This window comes from Equus przewalskii, chromosome 2, assembly GCF_037783145.1.
Source record: "Equus przewalskii isolate Varuska chromosome 2, EquPr2, whole genome shotgun sequence".
In the NCBI taxonomy this organism is placed as follows: domain Eukaryota; kingdom Metazoa; phylum Chordata; class Mammalia; order Perissodactyla; family Equidae; genus Equus; species Equus przewalskii.
The window spans coordinates 21,531,551-21,554,119 of record NC_091832.1 but is presented as its reverse complement, the minus strand read 5'-3'; the positions used below and the strand labels follow the sequence as shown (position 1 = coordinate 21,554,119).

The following is a 22,569-nucleotide window of genomic DNA, read 5'->3' as shown; positions in this document are numbered from 1 at the left end:
GAAACCACCAATGGGATAAAGGAGTTTGTCTAGTGATGACAGTGTTTTAACAAATAGACTTCTAAACACACTAAACAGAGAATGGGCTTTGAAGGGAACAGTGCTTACTATTTCTTTTAGCCTAGCCAGTGTCAAAGCAACCTAAAATTCCATCTTTGGCACTAAGTATTTCACACAAATGCAGTTTACAGAGTTAGAGGGGATCTAAAAGCTCCACTAGTTTATACAAAATCCCTTCTACAAATGTGGGAACTCAAGTTCAAAGAGGGGACAGTGACTCGCCTAATTAGCGTCAGAGTCAGGACCAGGCCTCCTGATTCCAAGTCTTGTGCACTTTTCTAGGAAACCATGCTGCCTCCACAAAATGGAAATTAGTGTGAAATATGATTCAATATGTAAATGCAAGTTTCACACTCGAATATTTCAAAATGTACTATTTTGCATACCGTACCTATTGTTCTCTATTTCCTCTATCACATCTTATATGACCAATAACACTTCAAGTTTTAAAAGGGCAGGTTTAATTAATTAATTTTTAATTAACAAATCAATTATTATTTTCTTACACTGGTGCTTTGAACTCTGAATCAGGAGCTTGTTTCCAATAACCAACAGAATTTACTAGCTATCCACTTTGGGTGGGTTTGGTGGTATAACTTTAAAATTTCAATGTCAATTTTGCTGTTTTAATTAAAGAAGGACTTTTGTACCTATATTGGAATTGCAATATTCACTATTTCAAACACTTAAAAAAAAAATCTCAAAGATTTCAGCAACTTCCAACTGTCCTCGTGACCGAAGTACCTTTTCCAGCTCTAAAAGATTATGGTTCTAGGATGGGGTGGTGGTTGGGGAAGAACTACCTAACCTTAATGTCTACGCAATACAGAAGCATTTGTGCCGTAACTTTAATCCTCTTTGATGCGGTCCTTTTTAAGGAAACCCATAAATCTCTTTTCTAATAACAATGGTGACTATGCCTTAAGTATAAATGTACAGAGTTCATAAAAAGCTTCAACCAAATCCCGAGAGAGTTCTCTGAGACTACAACACAGGATAATTATGAAATGGGTGGATACCCTAATCAACTTCACTTGTACATTTGGAATGTGAATATATTATAAATTCAATAAATGTTATTTGACATTTACTATGTGAGAAGCACTGTGCCAGGTGATGAAGATGGAAGCCTGGATCTGGAAGGCGCTCACAAGGTAGACAAGGGTAGGAAGGATTACAGATAGAGGAAATAGCATACATGCGAAGGTAAAGAAACGTAGGAACACGAAATGTTTGGGTACTGGTGAATATAGGACATGTATACCTAGTGAATTACATGATTTCAGCAGGAAGCAGAGAGGAAATGGGATGACAGGAACTGGGACGATACCGTCATTGGCTTCCTAAAGAGTATGAACTTCACTATGTAAACCATGGAGGACCAGTGAAAACCATTCCCATTCCCCTGCTGATTCAAGCCTTTTTCATGTCTCAGAACACTGCAGAAGCAGTAGGGATGCAGGGGGAGATACGGAATATGAGATGTATTTAGAAGGCAGAACTGATAGGAATTTACAACTAGTAGAATAGAAGATGAGGAGTTAAGAGGACTCTCAATAAGGGGAAATGTGGTAGAGTAAATGTAAAAAGCTCAATTTAGATCCAATGAGCTTAAGTTATGCTGTGCAAAGGCAGCTGGCAAGATAAAATAGTATACAGCCAAATTTATGAGACCAAATGAAGAGCCAGCCAGTTAGGAGGTTTTATTTACACACACGTTCCTATGCTCACATGTGGAAGACAGTGAAGAAAACAATTACAACAGGATACTATGGCAGAGGTATTCCTAGGTTGCCATGAGGGCACAAAGAGGTTGAGGGTAACGTATGTGAGTGGGAAGCACAGAGAAAGTTTTCCGAAAAATGCTGAACTGAGTCTCAAATGACAATTAAGAGTTACCCATCTGGAGACGTGCAAGTACATTCAGGGGAGAATGACCAGCAAAGTGGTGTAGGCCGCAACAGCAGAGATACAAGAGAGGAGACATGGCAGGCTAGGGGAAGTGCAAGTGATTCAGTATGAAGTGGACAATGTGAGTGAGAAAGGGGTCAGAGGCAGGTCTGGGGAGAGAGCAGGGGAAGCAGTGAAAGAAGAGAGATGAAGCAGAGAGGCTAATCTCTAAGACTATGAACTTTTCGTTTTCTTTATTTTATAGTATCTATAATAAATGCAAGAGACTGTGAACTTCTAAGTTTAAGAGAGCAGTTCTGGGGAGCTGAGAAGAAACTGGACTTTTTTTCTTTCATGATCACAAGCTGGGACAAGTCCTGTTATCCACTGTTGCTACAGAGAAAAAAAAAGAGAGATGAGTTGGAAGTTGAAACAGTTTCCTCTTAATCCTGTGACTGAAAAAAGTAGGAGTTTAAACTGATCAGACTCAGAATCCTACACTGACCTTTCCAAGAGGGAAGCTAAATTAAGCTGATTGCCTGACTTTCCTGATTCTCTCCTGTTTCAGAGACATTTCTCTTTCGTAACACTAAAAAACAAAGCAGCTCATGTTTATAAATTCTCAGACTAACTTGAGATATAAGGAAACAAATGTGCCTCAACACAAAGCAAACCTTTGATTTTCAGAAGCCCAAGACAAAATAAAAGAAACACTAACTCTGGAAATGAGACTAACTAACCAAGGTTTCTCTTTTTCTTTTCTTCACCTTAGGTCTCTGAAAGTGTATTTGGTATAACTGTTTGATGCTGGCAGATGCAAAATCATAATATAAAAATTGTCTTCATTTTCCTTTAATAATACTTAGCTCATGTTCAAATGTTTTTGCATAACACATTGGCAAAAATTCTTATAATGGTTGAGTGAACTTAAACTCAGGAATGTTACAGCATTTACAACCAACATTTTAAACTTTAAAAGCAAAACATCTTTAAAATTATTTGAAAGAACTATGATTTTAAATGCCATGAGTCATAAGATAGGCATGTGTTTTTGTTAAAAAAGCAATCAAAATCCGAGATCAACCGTGGCTTTATAACTTTACATTTGTGTTACCAGAGATAGCCACTTGGCCGTGGAGCCTCAAGTGCCCTATTTGAATGTGGGGGATACTACTGCTTGCCTGTCAGCTGTGAGGAATGAAAAGTGCTCATCTGTACTAAAGGTCCTTGGAGGGAGGCCTAGAAAATAGTAGGTGCCCGATAAAGGTCAAAAGAATCTGAATTTTAGAAGCAAAAAATTAAATATTGTGTATATTTCAATTTTTAGCAAAATTAGATTTTAAAGTTCCCCTTCAATAATCCCCAAATTTCTGTCAACTTTACCTCTCTAAAGCTATCACTAACCCCAAGTTTGAATGATTCTCCTATTAAAGTTGTAATCTTACTGTAATTAGAAGTTTAGAAATTTAATGAGTTGAAATGCAACATGGCACAGATGCCTTATTATACCAACTAGTTAACAGTATTTGTTTTCTACATTAATTTTACTTGCTAATCAAAAATACTGCTTTCTCCCAAATAACATCAAAATAAAATTGCTGATTGTGCAATGGTAAAACCAACAACACCATGTCTGCAACAAGGCCACTTGAATTCTTTTTTTCATGAGCTGGCAATTCCCAAGGAAAATTTAAGACTCCATAAACCTTTAAGTCAGTTCTCAAAAGATACAAGGGCAGAAGCCATGTATTGTATACCACCAAGGCTTATATTAAGTTGTACATGTTAAGCATGCCCATGAATATCTATGAATGTTGAACATCAGAGCTGATTCAACTCCCTGAGTTAAAAAGTAAGGTTTGCTGGAAAAGATTATTTAGGACCATATATGACATGTTTTCGGACGTGCACAGCAACTATACGTAGAGTATTAAGAAAATCCTGGGGAAAAGACTGGGAGCCCTCCTATTAGAAGACATTAGCAGCCTAGGTCTAACATAAGTTATTCCTACCTCTTTAATAGACCTGGAAACTCCTCAGTGGTCTCCCTGCTTCCTTCTTCTTTCCCCAAATGCTCCACCAAAGAGTAGCCAATGGTCTAACCAAATCTCATCTGATCATGCTTATCACCTCTTAGCCAATAAGAGAGCCCTGCTGCGTTTAGCATAAAGGTTTTCATCGGTCTTCATAACATGGACTACACCTCTCTGGTTTCAATTTCTTACCATTCCTCTAAAACCCTCAGCCATATTTAACAAACTAGCTCTATGTAGAAGAAAATCATATAAAATATTTATTTATATTTGTTTTTCAATCAGTAGAGCCCTAATTTGCATACAGTACCTCACTAGTTAAAACAGATGAAAAATTAGGAGTAGGAGGCTCAGAGAACTATTTGTCCCTGCCCTGAACATCATTAGGAAACCACAGTGCCTAACCTAACACATTCTCTCATGCACCTCCTTGATTTCATCTTTGCCTTAATGACAGCTAGTCCTTCAAGGCTCAGGTTAGGCCCTGTTCCCAGAGCACCTATCTATCCGAAGGGCTACTGTAGTACTTGACACTCTGCGGTGCAATTGACTGTTTACTTCTCTGTTTCCCCACCTGAAGGCACACTCTGAGCTTTCCACCTTTTCCTCAGCCCCAAGGACAATGCAGGCTGTAGATTTGCTGAATGAATGACTATCAGCACCTATGAAACTTCTCAGCTCTAGGAGGCATCAGAAAGGGAAATGTGGAATTCTGGTGGGTTATTTCAGTTTATAAAGATTTAGAGATTATTATTTCCTCTCCTTTCCCTTTTACTTTTCAAGCTAGTTAATCCTATTTGTTCTATTGTCTACACTCAAAAGTAACAATAAATCTGAATTTATTTTTTCCATTTTTAACTTTTCAAAAAATGTGTTATGCTTTCCTGCCCTTTTACCCTTGTTATTTTCTTAAACTCTTTTGTGAAATAACACATAAAAAACTGCACAAAATACACATATACAGCTTAATGAATAAAATGAATACACATGTTAACTACCTCCCAGGACAAGAAATAGAACAGTCAACTCTCCCTCCAAAGACTTCTCACCGACCTGCATTTTAGATTACTGATTTTTTGGGAGAGAATAAAGAAAACCTCATTGTCTCACTGAGTTTTTGGGATCAGCCACTGAATTCATATCCCTGCACAATCCTAGGCTGGGGCAGGTAAAAAGAGGTAAAAAGAGGCACCAAGAAGCCAAGGTATATGTGTATTTGTATCTGTGAGTGTGAGGGCATTCCCACCAGGCCAGGGCACTGGTTTAAAGTAATCTTAAAAGGTGTGATAAATCTTTACTTCTAATGGTAAACATTTTCAAAATAAAGCATGTTTTTACTAAGCAGACACAGTATTCTGCTGCTCCTGGCTTAAACCAAACCTTAACAGGAAATTACATAATTTTCAAGATGCAAGTTTCAAAACCCTACAAATTTAGACCATTTCCTATATTGGCTCCCCCTCATTGTAGGTAGGAAAGATGCTTTAAGTGAAAAGTTGGCATTAGGGGGTTGCACAATCCCAGCCACCCAACAGGATCATTCCATTCAACCAGAACTGGGGTTCTCTCTGCTCACAGCAGGCATCCAACAGGGTAGCACATATATGCTCTCTGAGTGAGAAAGCAACACCTTCTCACATACAGCCCCCTGGAGAGAGATGGGGAAGGGGAGGGGGGAGGACTTTACACCTGCAAACTCCTAACTCTATCAGCACTAGGGCTGGGAAAAACAGCACATATTTAAAAAAAAAGAAAAAAAGGTTTCCTGATAAAGCCAGTAACTTTCAAGAGCTATCTTCTTAAGCCATTTTTTCTTAGAAGACTAGTAAGTGTAATGATTCAACATCCAGGTCTTTGTCTTCCTTCAAGCCCTAATGACTGTATAAGCAAACTGCTTAAAAGGGCAGCTGTCAGAATTCTTATTCTTCTTGGTAGAAAAACACTATAAGCACAGAGTGTTGTCATATTAATTAAGGCATCTCAACTTCAAGGCACATCTGTCTCTGGGCCTTTGGATCATCAAAATGACCACCAAAAATAGAACAGGAGTATCTCCAATGGGGCAGACACAAGCCAGCCCCAATCCTAAGAGACTCCTGTGAGATGCAACTTGGGATGCACATGTGTTTTGCAGTACCACTGAATATCCATCTAAATGTAGGCATGTTTTCAGTTTTTACTTTATGTCTTACTTAGGCTAGGAGACAAAAGTAATTAATAGACATATAACTCTTGGCCCACAGTGAACATCCTGTTAGCTGACCAGGTCCAGTATGGAAGAAAACTGTTCTCCAGGTCCAGAAGAACTGCTACTTACACTGAAATTCCATGAGCTTCACGATGAACATCTCGATTTTTTTTTTTTTCAATTTCCCCATCACCAAAAAGAAGCCAGCTCTGTCTGTCAAGATGCCCAGGCTGTGTGGCAGTGGTGTCAAAGGCTGCCATTTGCTCCAAGGCACTGCCATCTGCAGCAGCACAACATTTTGTCTCCGGAAAATAAACACATCTGCCTTTGCCAGTGTCCTCCCACTGAGCCGCCCATCTGGAGCAGGTGAGCTGGAAGGCAAGCCTGGGCATGGGTGAGACGGGGGCAAGCAGGGGAGATGAGGCCTCAAGGGAGATGGCACACAGAGGAAGAAGGCAGTACTGTGTCATGTCACATCCTGCTAACCACATTTGCCAAAAAGCATGTGAAATTGCCCTTGTTAGTGGTATTTTAATCACACATAACAAATGGTCATATTTAGGGGACAAGACCTGCAAAGTCAAGGTTTCACCTGGACCATCTGTTCACAAGGTCACAGATACCAAGAGATGATGTCTTTGTGCTAGCCACCAAAGGCATGAGGACAACAACTCTAGTGGTCAGAATAGAAGGCTCAAAGTAACAGGATTCTTCTAGGAAAGGAACACACTAAACATGACTACTATTAATCAGACCAAACACGCATTTAGGCCACAGTGCTGGGACAAGTCATGGCCACTTCTGGAAATGACTAATATCTGAAATTCTTTCCTACATATTCTTTCCTTTTCACTGAAAAAATAAATTCAAATCTGTTTATAGTCTTGACACCAGATCTTTACATCATACTATTTGGGGGCCGGAAGAAACCATAAAAATGATTCAATCAAATCCTCTCTTTCTCCCAAGGCTTTTCAACGAGCTCACAGAAGAGCTGGTGCTAAACCTCTTGGAGCAGGGCTCTTGCAACTATCCCACTAGTTTTCAAACTTTGGTGAGAAGTGAACACTTTTTTCAAGTAAAATCTTAAATGGAATCCCCAACATAAAGTAGATAAAAGTCGAGTTGATCTATATAAAGCAGAGCTAAAGTTGTGCCACACTGGTCTTCTTTGGTGAGTCTCCTGAGGCAGCTTCATGGAACAAAGTTTAGAAAGTTCTACATTGGGTTGAATGATATTCTTCAAACTCATTATTTCTACTGTTTATTTGCTAAGCATTTACAAGTATAGCCGTATAAAAAGATAAATTACCAAAGGCTCACCAAGCACTCCAGAAAAGGTTCTATGAAAACACTTTGGCCAGTGAGTAGCAGTAGTAAAGCCTGAAGATTACACACCGTGGAGGCCAGCACTGTACTCTAAGCCTTGCCACAAACTCCACATTCCCCCAAGATATCAGATTTGGCTGGTTCATACCTCAGTCTCCACATATATAAAATGGAGACCTTGGTGGATTATCATAGATGATTTTAGGGCATTCAGATAGGCTACACCAAACATGCCACATAATTCATTTCAAGCAAGAAACAGCCCCATTACTTATCACTCTCCCTTCTATAGCCCACTAATCAAATCATAAGGAGAATTTTAAACAAGCATTGTGCAAACTATTCCTTTAAGACATTACAAAATTTTCAAAATAATCCTGTTAAAAATCCAAGTAGCAGCTCCTTAACAATGAAGTTACTTTTAAATTAGATACTTAGTATTTTCCAGGGAGGTATCATTCACTCACCAGCCCTGGAGGTCTAGGGCTTAAGATTCACTGCTATCGCTGCCATGGCCCGAGTTTGTTTCCCGGTCAGGGAACTACATCACCTGTCTGTTGATTGTCATACTGTGGCACCTGCATGTTGCTGTGATGCTGAAAGCTATGCCACCAGTATTCAAAACACCAGCAGGGTCATCCATGGTGGACAGGTTTCAGCAGAATTTCCAAACTAAGGCAAACCAGCAAGAAGGACCTGGCCACCCACTTCTGAAAAAACCGGCCATGAAAACCCTCTGAAATAGAGCATTGTCTGACACAGAGCTAGAAGGTGAGAGGATGGAGAGAAAAGACTGGGCAGGGTTCTGCTCCACTGTATACAGCGTCACTAGGAGTCAGAATTGACTCGACAGCACTAACAACAATCATTCACTCATTCAAAACATATTTCATTTGGTTAATTCTCAGTTTTCCTAATTTGCCACTCTGATCACTCCTTCTTTCTTCATAGATGAAGAAAGTGAGGCTCAGCAAACAGAAGTAATTTATTCAAGACTACCCAAATTAATACAAACCAGGGAAGAGACTGGAGCTCTGGACTCCAAAACCCATGCTCAAAGAAGCCTCATAAGTATTTGAAATTGGGGAGTCAAACCCATAGCAAAAGCCTAATAAGCCCTTTTCCAGCTCCTTGGAGTATAACCAGGAGCAAACCAACTTAAATGTACACATGGATTCACATAAAAACTAAAATGAAAGCTATTGATTTTTTCCCCAATCTGTGTCTTTTTTCATCTCCTCCTGCTCTTTAATCCTTACATGGAGAAGTAATATCCATTCATTAAGAATACTTCAATAAAATTCCCTTCCAGCGTATAAATGCACAATAACACTTCAGTGGTATATGTGGACCTAACTGGATGACATTTATTCAGTAAATATTTATTGTTATATCTTATCTATAAAATCCTATGTGGAGATCTTTTTTCCTTCTCCCCAAAGCTCCCCAGTACATAGTTGTATATTCTAGTTGCAGGTCCTCCCAGTTGTGTTATGTGGGATGCCACCTCAGCATGGCTTGATGAGGAGCGCTAGGTCCATGCCCAGGCTCCAAACGGGCGAAACCCTGGACCGCCAAAGCGGAGCGTGCAAACTTAACCACTGGGCTATGGGGCCAGGCCCCTATGTGGAGATCCTTACATTTTATTAGAACTGAATATTTTATGCTTCCCCAAATGCACAAACATACTTATACATTAGTCCAGTAACCAATAAAGGAGACAGTGAAAGAGTATAGTATTTGAAGTTAGAATCTTACCTCAGCCTTTTATAGATCAGCTATATATGTGCCTTTGGTAAGCTCAACCTCTCTATTAACCAGCCTTGGTATCCTTGTAAATAAAATGAGGATAACACTCATCTTACGGTGTCATAATAAGCACTAAATAACGTCCCATATATAACGTCACATATATAACTATCTAGAGTAGCACTGTCCAAGAGAACCTCCTATGATGATGAAAATGTTCCATATCTGCAATGTCCAATAACGGTAGCCATAAGCCATATGTGGTTATTGAGCACTTAAAATCTGGTTAATGTGACTGAGGAACCACATTTTTTTAAAGAAATAAAAGTTTATTTCTCATTCAAAGTCCAGGAGACTCTCACCCAGGAACTGAATTTTAAATTTGTTTTAATTTTAATTATTTTAAATTTAAATAGCCACATATGACAAGTGGCTACCATACTGGACTGGGTTGATCTGGAAAAAAGCTTAGCACATAACAGACAATCCACACAGGTTTACTTCTATTTTCCCTATCAATATCAGTAATTTTTTATACCCCACTCTTTACTAGCAAATCAGGTCAACTAAAATACCACAACAAAGAATCTCCCATAAGAAACTCACTTATAGCTATTAAATTGCTTCTTCAACCAGAAAGCAAAAACAGCATAAAAACAAAAGTGATTTATTAGTTATATGTGCCATACACTGTGCTAACAGCTTTGCATGATTACCTCATTTAATCTTTATAATAATTCTATGAAGTAGGTACTATTACTTTCTAGGTAGGGAAATTAAGCTGAGAATTTGTCCAAAGAATATAGCTGGCAAGTCAGCGAGCAAAGATTTAAACCCAGGCAGATTAAATCCAGAAACTGTGCTTAACCACTAGGCTAAACTGCCTGCATTTTAAAGAACCAGTTCACACAAGATTCATTATATACCCTGTCATAAATAAATGTCCTCTGAACCAAATACCACACACCCACATCCAGCAAACTGGAAATCAAACAATCTGAGATATAGACACACAATTATGCATGGTAACTGGTTGACCAAAAATAAGCCTCATGTGCCAACTGGTCTAACTGTGTAAATGTACTAAATCTAGTGGCTTTGCATTTATATTAGAAAGACTGAAAAACCACCACTACCCTTCTCTCCAGAATAAAGTGCCTAAAATATAAATTCATATTTCAGAACTAACAACCTATACTGATAGGAAGGTAGAGGAGTAGGGATTAGACCCAGAAGCACAAAGCAGAGGAAGTCAGTATCTACTAGAGCCCCATGTCACTGTCTAGAAGGGGTATTTATTTGTTAAGAATCAAATATTTCTGCCAGGAGATTAACCAGATTCACTGCATTTGCACGAAGCACAGTGCCATTCTTACTCAATTCTAAAAGAAGCTTAATTCACTTAATGTCTAGAGCATTTATGACAAAGTGTTTACTGTGCTCAAAGCCAGAATTCTTCTTCCAGTTCTGCCCGACAAGTCAGAGGAATACTTTACACAGCAAGCCACAGCATACTCTTTACTGAATACCACAGGAACTTCTGGGTGAAAGTAAAGGTCACATACGACCGACTCACTTTGCTCACTCAGGGAGGAGTGAACAAGAAAAGGCGACTGACCTTTTACCCAGATCAGAACTATGTATGTAAGTTTGTCTCCTCCTCCCAATCCATCTTGTCTCTAGTTTCTCTTCAAATTTCATGACCTTCATATTGCACAAGGCCCTTGGTCAAAGCTAGCACTAAGAAAAAGAGATTCCGTTTATTGAGACATTCTCAAATAGTATTATTAGGTACTAGAAAATAAACTGCTTTAAAGATCTGTAATAAACAACTTAAAAAAAGTAACACCTGTACTTATTTAGATTTCTGTCATAACTCAGCTTAAGCAAATGCACACGAAACTAAAACCATAATAAAAATACAAAGAGCACCTCTGTTCTAGAAACACTACTGAAAAACCAAGCAGCTAATGAAGAACACTCAATTATGGCACCATTAGTGTAGCTTTGCCTGACCTGCTGTGTGACCTGGAGCTAGTTCTTCTGCCACTTTGTGCCTTTCATTCCCTATCAGTGATAGAGAATTATCTACTATATCTCAGTGGAATAGTGAGCAGATTAAATTATTAAGCAAAATGCTTTGGGCAAAAGCCATATGAATGTTAAATATTATGATTTACAAGCATTCATTTCCTCGCACTCCTGTGGGGTTAGGAAGTTATCTCGATTTCATAGATGAGTAAACAGGCACAGAGGGTAAGGTCACATGGTGAGGCTCCAATTACTTAGTCCCTGTGGGAAGGGAATAATACACACCTTTACCAATCATAGGAACCTTTTTGGGACATCCTACACAATCTTTAATACATTCAATCCTTAACTTAATGTTGCATTTTAACATGCTGTCTATGGAACAAAGACGGTTTCAAGATAGCAATACAGACACAACAAGTGAGGTGGAATAATTTTTTTTTTTTGAGGAAGAATCAGCCCTGAGCTAACATCTGCTGCCAATCCTCCTCTTTTTGCTGAGGTCGACTGGCCCTGAGCTAACATCTATGCCCCTCTTCTTCTACTGTTTTTTTAATATGTGGGACGCCTACTACAGCATGGCTTGATGAGCGGTGCCATGTCTGCACCCAGGGTCCGAACTGGTGAACCCCGGGCCACCGAAGAGGAACGTGCGCACTTAACCACTGCACCACCTGGCCGGCCCCCCAGGAGGAGGAATCATTTTGTGTGCTTTGGAGAGTATAGTCACAGAAAGACACAATCTCAAGATGAAATCTGCACTATTATTTTCAAGGTTTCACCTCCACTACCTTGTAGGGACTTTCAACGACAGGAATTAAGAAACATGGTTTGCACGAAAACACTTTGAAAAAAACTTTAAAAGCTTGTCACAGGTCTTTCTGTTGGAGAATTTGCCCCATCCAAATTCTCTGGGAATGCGTATTTGCCCTCTGGGCTTTAATTAGCAACTCTGCAAAAAGAGAAAACAAATCCAAAGAGACCGAAGAGTGATGAACAGCAACAGAAAGGGCTCAGAAAGGCCAAAAAACGGCAAAAATACTACTTGCATGTAATCGGAATGTAAAGCAGCACAGATCTTCCTGCTGGTACCTAAGGCTGCCGGCTCTATTGCTTACCCGACTCCGGAGACAGTCAGCCAGGTTTCGGCGTGTGAAATTAGCTGCTGCTGTGGGAGACAATTCATAACCTGGCACAAGAGATAAACAGTCACACTTAAAATGAAGCAGAAGGAATAACAGTACCCCAAATCATTCCACAACCTTGTTCTTACCCGCTACCACCCACTGTACACTCAGAGTATATAAAGTGCACAGAATGAGGGGTGCAATCTTTCTTCTCGTCCCTTTCCCCATTCAACAGTTGTGAAATAGCTGGTCAGTACTGACAGTAATTCCTGGCCATGAAACAGAACCAAGGTAACTATTCTGTGGTGAGATAAAATTCACAGCCTTCCTTAAGTGATTCATTCATCAACAGACTGTGGTTTCCTCAATAGAAAGAAAGGGGTACAGATACACAAGTGTGGAAAAAAAAAAGAGGTGTTGAGATGCCAATTTTTTAAGTTTATTTAAAAAGGATATTGAGAAAAGAGAGGCTGGAAGTTAGGACAGCCTCAGAGTCATACTTTATAAGGTTTTTTTTTTTCTTTTTATTAAGATTATGATAGTTTACAACCTTGCGAAATTTCAGTTGTACATTATTGTTAGTCATGTTGTAGGTGCACCACTTCACTCTTTGTGCCCTCCCCTCGACCCCCCCTTTCTCCTGGTAACCACCAATCAGTTCTCTTTGTCTATATGTTAACTTCCACCTATGAGTGGAGTCATACCGAGTTCGTCTTTCTCTATCTGGCTTATTTCACTTAACATAATACCCTCAAGGTCCATCCATGTTGTTGTGAATGGGACGATTTTGTCCTTTTTTTACGGCTGAGTAGTATTCCATTGAAAGTAACTTTATTAAGTATAATATGATTTTTTAAAAGTACGAGTCACAGAAAAAGAATGCTTCCATCACTAACTACAACATTTTTAAAAATAGAGTATCTCAAAAGTAAAACCTTTGAAAAAAGTTGTAACACCAACAAAGTATAACCCAGAGGAATGGCATCATGTGTGCATTTAACGGTGCACTCATTTTGGAAATTAACTCCCCAGTAAACTGGGACTAGTGCCAGAAGACACAAGAATGACCCACAACTCAGTGGACCCACAGAGAAAACACCAGTTTAAAAAGACAGATGGCACGTGGTTAAGTTATTCCCTACAACATTTCAAACACCAGTGTCATATCGGGTACAATCTAGATTAGAATTCAAACAAATATTTAACAGCTACCATGTTTCAGGGTCCATGCTGTGCTAGGTGCTTTGACATATATTACCGAATTCCATCCTCACAACCAGTCTATCAGTACATATTAAATCATAATGGAAGCAACTCTGGACAAGCAGGAATACTTTCAATTTTCTATCCAATCCCCTGAACACCAGTAAGGACTTGAGAGTTATCTTAAAGGCAGAAAAGTCTGATGCCTGACCATCTGCATATAAATTTTTTCTTTCCCTTATTTTAGCTCAGTTCTTCAACTTTAATATGTAGAAGAATTACTGTGTAGGGTTACATACACCGAACTATACTTGACAGGTAACTTCTGGGTTTTGTTTTTTTTTTAATATGTATATATTTTTTTGCTTCTGCTTTTTCTTCCCATATCCCCCCAGTATGTAGTTGTGTATTTTTTAGTTGCAGGTCCTTCCAGTTGCGGCATGTGGGACATCACCTCATCGTGGCCAGATGAGCAGTGCCATGTCCGCGCCTGGGATCCGAACCGGCGAAACCCCAGGTGGCTGAAGCAGAGCACGAACTTAACCATTTGGCCACGGGGCCGGCCCAACTTATGGGGTTTTAAGGACAATTTTAACCATACACAATTCTTGTTGATGCACTGACTTTAGATCCTAAAACACATGTAACAAGCAGCTCTCTCGACTCATGTTTACTCCTCCTCCCTCTCCCATGACAAGAGAGTAAAGTATTGCTGTACCTACTGTACTTCAGAAACATTATTGGTATCCCTCACCTGCCATGTAAGCAAAAAGTAGAACCATTAACAAATAATTGTTGAGGGGCGGCCCCGTAGCCGAGTGGTTAAATTCATGTGCTCCGCTTTGGCAGCCCGGGGTTTCGCCAGTTTGGATCCCTGGCGTGCACATGGCACGGCTCATCAAGCCATGCTGAGGCGAGGTCCCACATGCCACAACTAGAAGGACCCACAACTAAACATACACAACTATGTACCGGGGGGCTTTGGGGAGAAAAAGGAAAAATAAAATCTTAAAAAAGAATAATAATAATAAAAATTCTTGAAATATTCTGAACTTGCTTAAACCTAAGTACCATGTGTTTTAGCTTCCTGAAAGGCAAGGACTGAGTCTTGTTTATCTTCGAATTCTCTGTGGTACTTGGGACAGTGCTTCACATAGATGAGGCCCTCAAAAATATTTATGGAATTGATTGCATGATGCTAAATTTGCTGCCTAAAAAACTATGAACGGATCATATCTAGTCATATTACACATAAAATTATATTCAAAGTAACTTCTTTCATAGCTCTGCATTATACCAGTGCTGTGTATAACAGTGTTATTAAACTGTGAAGTAAGTTTCTTTCTGCTAGAGTGGCACTATAAACTTTCCTGGCTTAGAGAGCTAGTGGCCAGTATTATTGCATAGGGAGGCTTTCTCAGTGGATAAGAATCTCTCTCTGGGGATAGCTCCAATGAGGGCTTGCAAAATATCTCACAAAAATCCTAATTATCTCCCTAGACAACAACCTACTAGTGAGGCAAGGCAGAACTCTTGTATGACAGAGTGACCTCCTACAATTACACAGAGCTTTATGTTTACAAACCATTTTTATGCATATTGTCCATTAATATTTCTAGAGTCTCATTTTAGAAATAAGGAAAATAAAGCCCCAGAGAGGATAAGTGACTTGTCACATAAAAAAAATTAGTAAAACCGAGTTTAATTCAGGTCTTTTAGGTCTGAGATTCAGATATACTTTAGCTCAAAGCACATCTTCTGAAATATCTAACACTTAAAAAGTCTGATATCACCATGCTCATCGACAAGATGGTGTTAGTTTTATCCCCCAAGTATCAGTGTTTTAACGGTTCTCTTTTCTGCTCTGTGATTCTTGTAGAAAAATCTTTAGGATCAGAAGGAGGGTCTAGACAAGGTTTTAAAAATAGGAAGACTCAAATAAAAATATGACCACACCAGTCTGCTCATGTGCAGAACTGCTAGTAGAGAATATTCTTTTTCAGTGCAAATCTAAAGATAAACCAAACAATGCTACATTCTAAGTATTACCCACCATTTCGCATCTTGTAAAGTTGCACATTTTTCTGAATATATTCTGCAAACTGTACAGTGTCGCCAGCCTCTCCAACACATAGGAGTAAGATTTTTTCACTCATCTTAAACATCTTGTCATGATCTGCCCAAAGAAAAAAACACCCACTGTTAGAAGTTACCTTATCAGAAATTTCTTGCTATTATATAGGCAATCATAAACAGGTTTATTAATTACTATACCGAATAATTTTACTAATCACTATTTTTAAAAGGCTTTAATGGGCAACTGTATTAAATACTCTCTTTCACTCTCCATGTTAAACTCCTCAGCATATTTTATTAATGTCAATTTCAGTTAGAGAATATATATAAAAGCTGACAATTGAAAATATAGCTAAAAACACGTAAAGGCATTTGAAATGCAAGCAACAGAACAATCAAAGAAATGAAAGTATCAAGTCAACAGCCATTATCTTTAGGCTCATGATTTCAAAGTCCTGAAATGTCTCTATAAATACAAATGTTAATTATATTTATACACATACAAAAGCATATATGAAAAATACTGGTCTTGAAATTAAGAAGCTATCTCTAGAAAGAACAAAAAATTAACTGAGGGGGCTGGCCCGGTGGCACAGTGGTTAAGTTTGCACATTTCACTTCAGCGGCCCAGGGTTCGCTGGTTCGGATCCTGGGTGCAGACATGGCACTGCTTGGCACGCCATGCTGTGGTAGGTGTCCCACATTTAAGTAGAGGAAGATGGGCATGGATGTTAGCTCAGGGCCACTCTTCCTCAGCAAAAAGAAGAGGATTGGCAGCAGTTAGCTCAGGGCTAATCTTCCTCAAAAAAAAAAAAAACTGAGACTATACATCATCTTAAAAAGTAAATCAACACCATTTCTAAAGCAAAGAGAAAATTAAAATGACTTCCAAAACAAAAATTCTAACAAACATCGTTAACACTAAGCTTTTTAGAAACACTTCGAAAATCTCAATACTCTAATCTTATCTAGCTGAACCAGACTCATTCAGATTAGATAGAGAAATAAATATTCAGATAGCAATTAGTGCCCAAGGAAGAAAACTCCATATTCAGTCTGTAGCTTCAGAAAAAGCCTATCTCCCCATCTTATTCTCACTTTCACTTTTCATTTTTCAAGTAGTGCTGAATAATCTTCCCTGGGAGACATGTTTTCTGTTTGAAAGCTTCTGAAATGTCAAAATCCCTAAATAGGATTTAAAGAACAAAATGCTACAGTCAAATACTTCACAAGTGTTTGAGAGTTGTAGGCAACAGTAATATGGCTTCTTAGACTTTGGGGAAAAACCCACAAAAAATGTGCCTGTGGATAGTATCAAACCCCCTTGAAACTCCTAAACAAACACACCTTTATTATAGGCTACAGGAGATTTAAAGACCGTTTGCAAACTTTTTATTAAAGAAAAAAATTCACTTAAAGGTATATTACCAATGCAAAGAAAAAGCACCAGAAGAGTCTTATATGCCACTGGCATCTAAGTTCTTGCCAGTGGCAAGAGTATGGGCAATTTTTATTTCCTTCTTTTTGCTTATCAATATTTCCTAAAATGTCTATATGTGACATGCGTCATTTGGTAAGAAAACATTTAAAAAACTGTTATTTTGAGGGGAAAAAAAACTTGTTTACAAAGAACTTGCCACCTTTAAAAGAAATGCTGAAATTTAAGGCAATAAACTGTTCAATTTTGAAATGAACTTAATATAACACCTAAAGTGTTTTTCAAACATCTATTACACGTCCAGCGAGTTGTGAAGGGCGATATGAAAACAAAAGCAATAGATGCTAATGGCTCCCTGCGTTGTGCGGGGAAACAGCCTATGCAGCTCTACAGAATTTCCGGTCCCTGACAAAGAACTTACAAGATCAACACACATGAAACAAATGAACAACAAAATGAACATCAGTGTACAATATACTGTGGAAAGCCAACTGGAACTAGAACCCCACAGACCTTGGCTATAATCTGGGCTCAGCCCTCCCCACTTGGGCAAATTATTTGCCCTCTCCAAGCCCCAGTTTCCAAGCATGTAAAATGATAACACTATCACTTACTCCTGCCTAACTTATAGGTGGGGAAAACTGTACATGTTATTATTATACTCAGTGTTAAACAACAGAGTTCACATTATACACGCTACAGGAATTTAGAGAAAAGAATTCTGTGTGGGCTGAAGTACTGAGTAATTTAAAAGCAATTCCATATAGGCCTGGAGACAAGAGACATGAAATGTGGCATGTAACCAAACTGAAGAGTTGTGCCACTTTAATAAGCAAGCAATCTCTGGGAAACATATTCTCTATGGTATCAAACTATCTTACAAATGATAAACCAAAAAACTGACTAGAACTATTATTCTCATTTTATACTTAGAGAAAACAAATTCCAAAAGGTTACTCATTTTCAGCATTCGTGCCTATCCTACACAAGTCCCTCATGAAATGAAAGATACGAAAAAGTCCTCATACAATTCCAAAGCTGCTATAATAAAAATTTTTATACCAGGAAAGGCTATAGGGAAAATTAGAGAGAGTTGAGCGCAATTATTTCCAACTATCTTTCAAGAACTAACTCAAATTCATCTTTCTTCCACATCACAGTGACCTTCCTTTTCTCTGAATACCCTTAGGATATACTCCTGAAATCATTAATTTAAAACTAACCTAGTACTTACTAGTGATACTTCTTTATCATACAAAATCACCTTGTAGTATTTATTTGTTTTCTTAATGTCTTAGACCTCTATGGATTATACCTAGTATGTTGCATCCTCTGTAACACCTAGAAGTACACTCCACTCTTCAAAGTCATTTCACATACATTTTTGTGATGACACAGATCCCCTGTAAAGATACTGACTTGGTTATTGCTCTACCTAGAAACTACTTCATGCTAAAATCAATCACATGCATGTCAAAGGCTTTACTATTCAAAAAAATGGACAGATTTACTCTCAAAACAAATTTACTCCTTTGGAAAGTATGGTTTACAAATAGAACTTCTACAAACTTATCATGGAATTTCGTAAAGTAATTTGACATATCATAGATGTTTAACAAATCACTTTTAGGTCTCTCTTCTTCAGAAAGAACAGAACTCAGGCAAAGTCCCTCAGTTCTTTCCAGCTCCCCAAGCGATGATAGCCTGACAATCAGATGCCTGTCGCTTACAAAAGCAGTGGTGGACACTATTTTGCCTCTGTTCACATACTTCAGGAAACCCCAGATTTAATCATTTTTGTCTCCTTAAACCCAAGAGGAACCGTTATCTGCCCTCTAAGCTTTCCCTAATCTTTAGAACTAGAAAGAATCTCTTCTTCCTCTGGATTACCTAAAAATTATCTCTGCTTCCTCTGCACTACCTGAGAAGTTTGATTGTACTTTTCATATGCAGTATCATTTTCTAGCTTGTGTTATAACTGTTTGTACACATATGAGTCTGTATTAAATTGTAACTTCTTTTAGATACAGGCCACATCTTATTCTTCTTTGCATTCCTTCAGCACCTAGCACTGTAACAGGCACAAAGGTGCCCAAAATCTATTTGTCAAGTGAACATTAAATCATCAGAGCGAAAGCATAACATTTTTTCAACAGTACCATGTCTACAATCAATTATGAAAACACAATCTTAGATTCCACAGATCAACAGGCAAAATCTTTTTAAAATTATTTATTGAGTACTGACTATAGGGAGACGGTGTAGCATAGTAGTTACGGGCAAAAGATATGGAGTCAAACTGCATAGGTTTGAAGAACCTGGATTCTGCCACTTGTGACCTAAAGCAAGTTTCTTAACCTCTACACTCCAGAAATATCATTTGTAAAGTAGCAAAGTAATAGAACCTATCCCAAAAGGTTAAACGAATTAATGTAAATCATTTAAAATAGCAACGGTACTTAGTATTCCTACTACATAAAAACTCACTTAGAATTTAGTACTAGTATTTCTACTTAGTATTTATTAAGTATTAGCATTAGTACTTAGTACTTCTACTTAGTACTTAGTAAGTACTAAGTATTTCTACTTAAGCATTTAGTATTTCTACTACTAAGTATTTGTCGCGGTGCTAAGCATTTGCACAAAAGTTTTTCACTCAATCCTCCCAACAAGCTTAGGAGGCTGGTATCACTAATCTGATTTAACAGATGAGGAAATCTGGGCACCGTGAAATAACCTGTAAAAAGTCACAAAGCAAATAAGTGACAGGGCTCCAGTCCCCTGACTACTTAAATACAAGGAAAACTTAACAGCCAGTGCCCTGGAAAAGGAGGATCAGAGCTAAGACACGGGGAGATACAGGCAGCAGAAGGGAAATGCCAGGTTTCCAGTCCTACAGTCTCACTCTCCCCAGGATCCCACTTACGGTGTCAGCAAAGTAACCTCATTAGTAGTGACAACAAGAAACTTATCAGAGATTTGGGGGCCTCTAGGGAGCCTGGAGCCCGGCAGGAGCTTAAACACTTAAAAACTGAATTCCTTAGGCAACTCTCGCCCAGCAAGCATTTAGCGAAGGCCAGAGCACAGCACTGACCCAGGAGCCCCGGGGGGGAGTGAATGTCAAGGCCCTAAACTTGTCTGCCCGCCTCCTAGTTCCAAAAAATGAGCAAGTGCTGATCAGGGCAGGCGGGCTTCCACCTCGCAGACTTCCCTGGTTGGTACTCATCCAACCCTACACCAACTCTCTCTGACTGCCCCTCCACCCAGGCCCGGCAGGGCCTCCCCTACTTCCTCTCACCGTCCTTCATCTGGACAATATTGCTAGCGGCCACCCGGTCGGAGGCGACAAGGACATAGTCGGGGCCCTGGATGCCGATAAGGTACTCCATGCTGGCGGGTGGCAGGAGGCCGGGGGCTGCAGCTTCAACAGAGAGCGCGCCTCGCCGGTTTCCGGGCCTCACCGGTGAGACAGCACCACCCAGCGAGGCTTCGCGCGACGCACGCCGCGCGACCGCCCCGGTCACTGGCGCTTTCGGATGACGTACAAGTGTCGCGAGAGGTTGGAAAGTGGGCGTGACGTTGGGTGTATTAAACTCTGTGCTCGGCTGTCGACCTGTCCCGGTTCCTTGCAATCCGGGCACTGCGGATGGCTTATGCTATGTAGCGCCTAGTTTCTTTCTTTATAAATTGAGAGATTGAGACTTGCTTGAGGATGAAATCACGCACTATGTATAAAGGGCCGAGCACATGTGGGTGCCAAAAAGGCGTGCGTCCCTACGTGGTCGTTTCCCTTCGTTACTCGGTAAAGTATCGCCAGAAACTCCTTCCCTGCAAGTCGGATTAGAGAGAGAAAAGTAACCTTGACAGGAGCTCTATTTACATGTTTCACAAAAATAAAATATAGTTGAGTTAAAGATCTAAGCATTAAGACTAAAATCATAAAAGATCTATTTACAGGTGTTCCAACCTCAAATTACATGCAGTTGTTACCTTTGGTAAGAATGATTTGAAGGGAAGACTGCCACTTTTTATTTTATACGCATCTGTATTGTTTGAATGTTTCGAAATGCTCATGTATTACTCGTTTTTATCAATAGGAAAAAGCGCAGCTAGCCCTTTATATCTTGCAGCCAGTCTGGGAAAAGATGAAATATTCCGTGATTAGTTTCTGTCATCCATGATTGTGTCTTCATACTAGCCATGCTAACTTCCTCGGAAATGGAAAACCAGTTGCAATTATATCTCCAAACAGAACTATTCAATTCACTTGCTTCTGCAGAAATGTGCAGTCCTTACTCCATTCTGAATGTTTCTTCCAGCTCTCTGCCCATGAAGGAACACAGAGCCTGAGGAGTTTGGAGTGGCCCATTTATCTTGGGATGGATGCCAGGGGCAAGTGAGGTCATTAAGTCAAGTATCCCACTATGAACGCAGATGCATCCATCATCCTAGAAAGATCCTTTTCTAAACACCACTGGAGAAGAAGTCTCTTAAGTCTTTCTCTCTCTCTCTCCCATCCTCTCCCTCTCTCATTATGTGTGTTTGTGTGTTTTTTAAATGCCAAAAATACATAGTTATACTATACACACACATACACAAATAATACAGAAGAAATGAAGAGTTAAATATCTCTCCTGCTCCCGCCAGAGGTAACTACCCACCAGATGCATGTATTCTTCCAGACCTTTTTTCCTTTGTATATACCAATATTCATTCATTCATTCATTCACAAAGGCTGCAGCATTCTGAATTGGGAAATTCAATTTTTAAAAAGGACCCCACCACACAAAAAATAAAGGACCCAAAGATTTTTCAAGCTGGCTCTTCCCTCTTCCTCCCCAGGACTCTTTTGAAATCCCCTCTAGCTAAGTCACACCAGAGATTCTGTAACTTCCTGTTAGTGTAGAAGAAAGTGGATTTTCAAGACCTAACTTGTTCTATCTCACTAGGAATCAGAGGGAATCCTTCCTTCAACTAAAGTCTTAGGATAATGGAGTCTTAGAATTGGAAAGAATGTCTGTAGAGGTTCCGGAACCGGCATGATGTAGCCAACTTTTTCTGTAAAGGGCCAGATAGTAAATATTTTTGGCTTTGCAGGCCATATGGTGTCTGTCACAACTACTCAACGATGCCACTGTAGTGCAAAAGCAGCCATAGTCAATACATAAATAAGTGAACATGGCTATATTCCAATAAAAGTTTATTTACAAAAACAAGGCAGGGGGAGGGGAAGAGGTGGATTTGGCTCATTTGGCCATAGTTTGCAGATCTCTGATGTAGTGGGAGACCTGTAAATCAACACTTAACTCTGGTCACAGCCCTACCTTTTCCCACTTTGGTGAAAAATTCATTGAGCTTCAACTTCCTTATTTATAAAAGGGACATTTAGAAGAGAGATTTGCTTGCATTTCTCTTGAGATGGGAAGGAGATGCAGGTTTGGATGG

At 39.3% G+C, this 22,569-nt stretch overlaps 1 protein-coding gene across 3 annotated transcripts in view; it reads right to left on the bottom strand.

Annotated features, from left to right (window-relative positions):
- PSMB2 (proteasome 20S subunit beta 2) overlaps positions 1-22,143 on the bottom strand; it is a 31,743-nt gene extending 9,600 nt beyond the window's left edge. Inside the window, exons 1-5 of one of the 3 annotated variants that reach the window (XM_008533360.2) lie at positions 21,786-22,143; positions 21,115-21,259; positions 20,423-20,952; positions 15,664-15,786; positions 12,399-12,469 (exon numbers count right to left, since the gene is read on the bottom strand). In XM_008533360.2, the coding sequence (XP_008531582.1) occupies positions 12,399-12,469; positions 15,664-15,786; positions 20,423-20,513 (285 nt within the window). In that variant the 5' untranslated portion in view covers positions 20,514-20,952; positions 21,115-21,259; positions 21,786-22,143. The remainder of the gene's footprint in view (positions 1-12,398; positions 12,470-15,663; positions 15,787-20,422; positions 20,953-21,114; positions 21,260-21,785) is intronic. The other 2 variants (XM_070610322.1, XM_070610321.1) reach the window with 2 other exon arrangements.
- Positions 22,144-22,569: the final 426 nt, after the last annotated feature.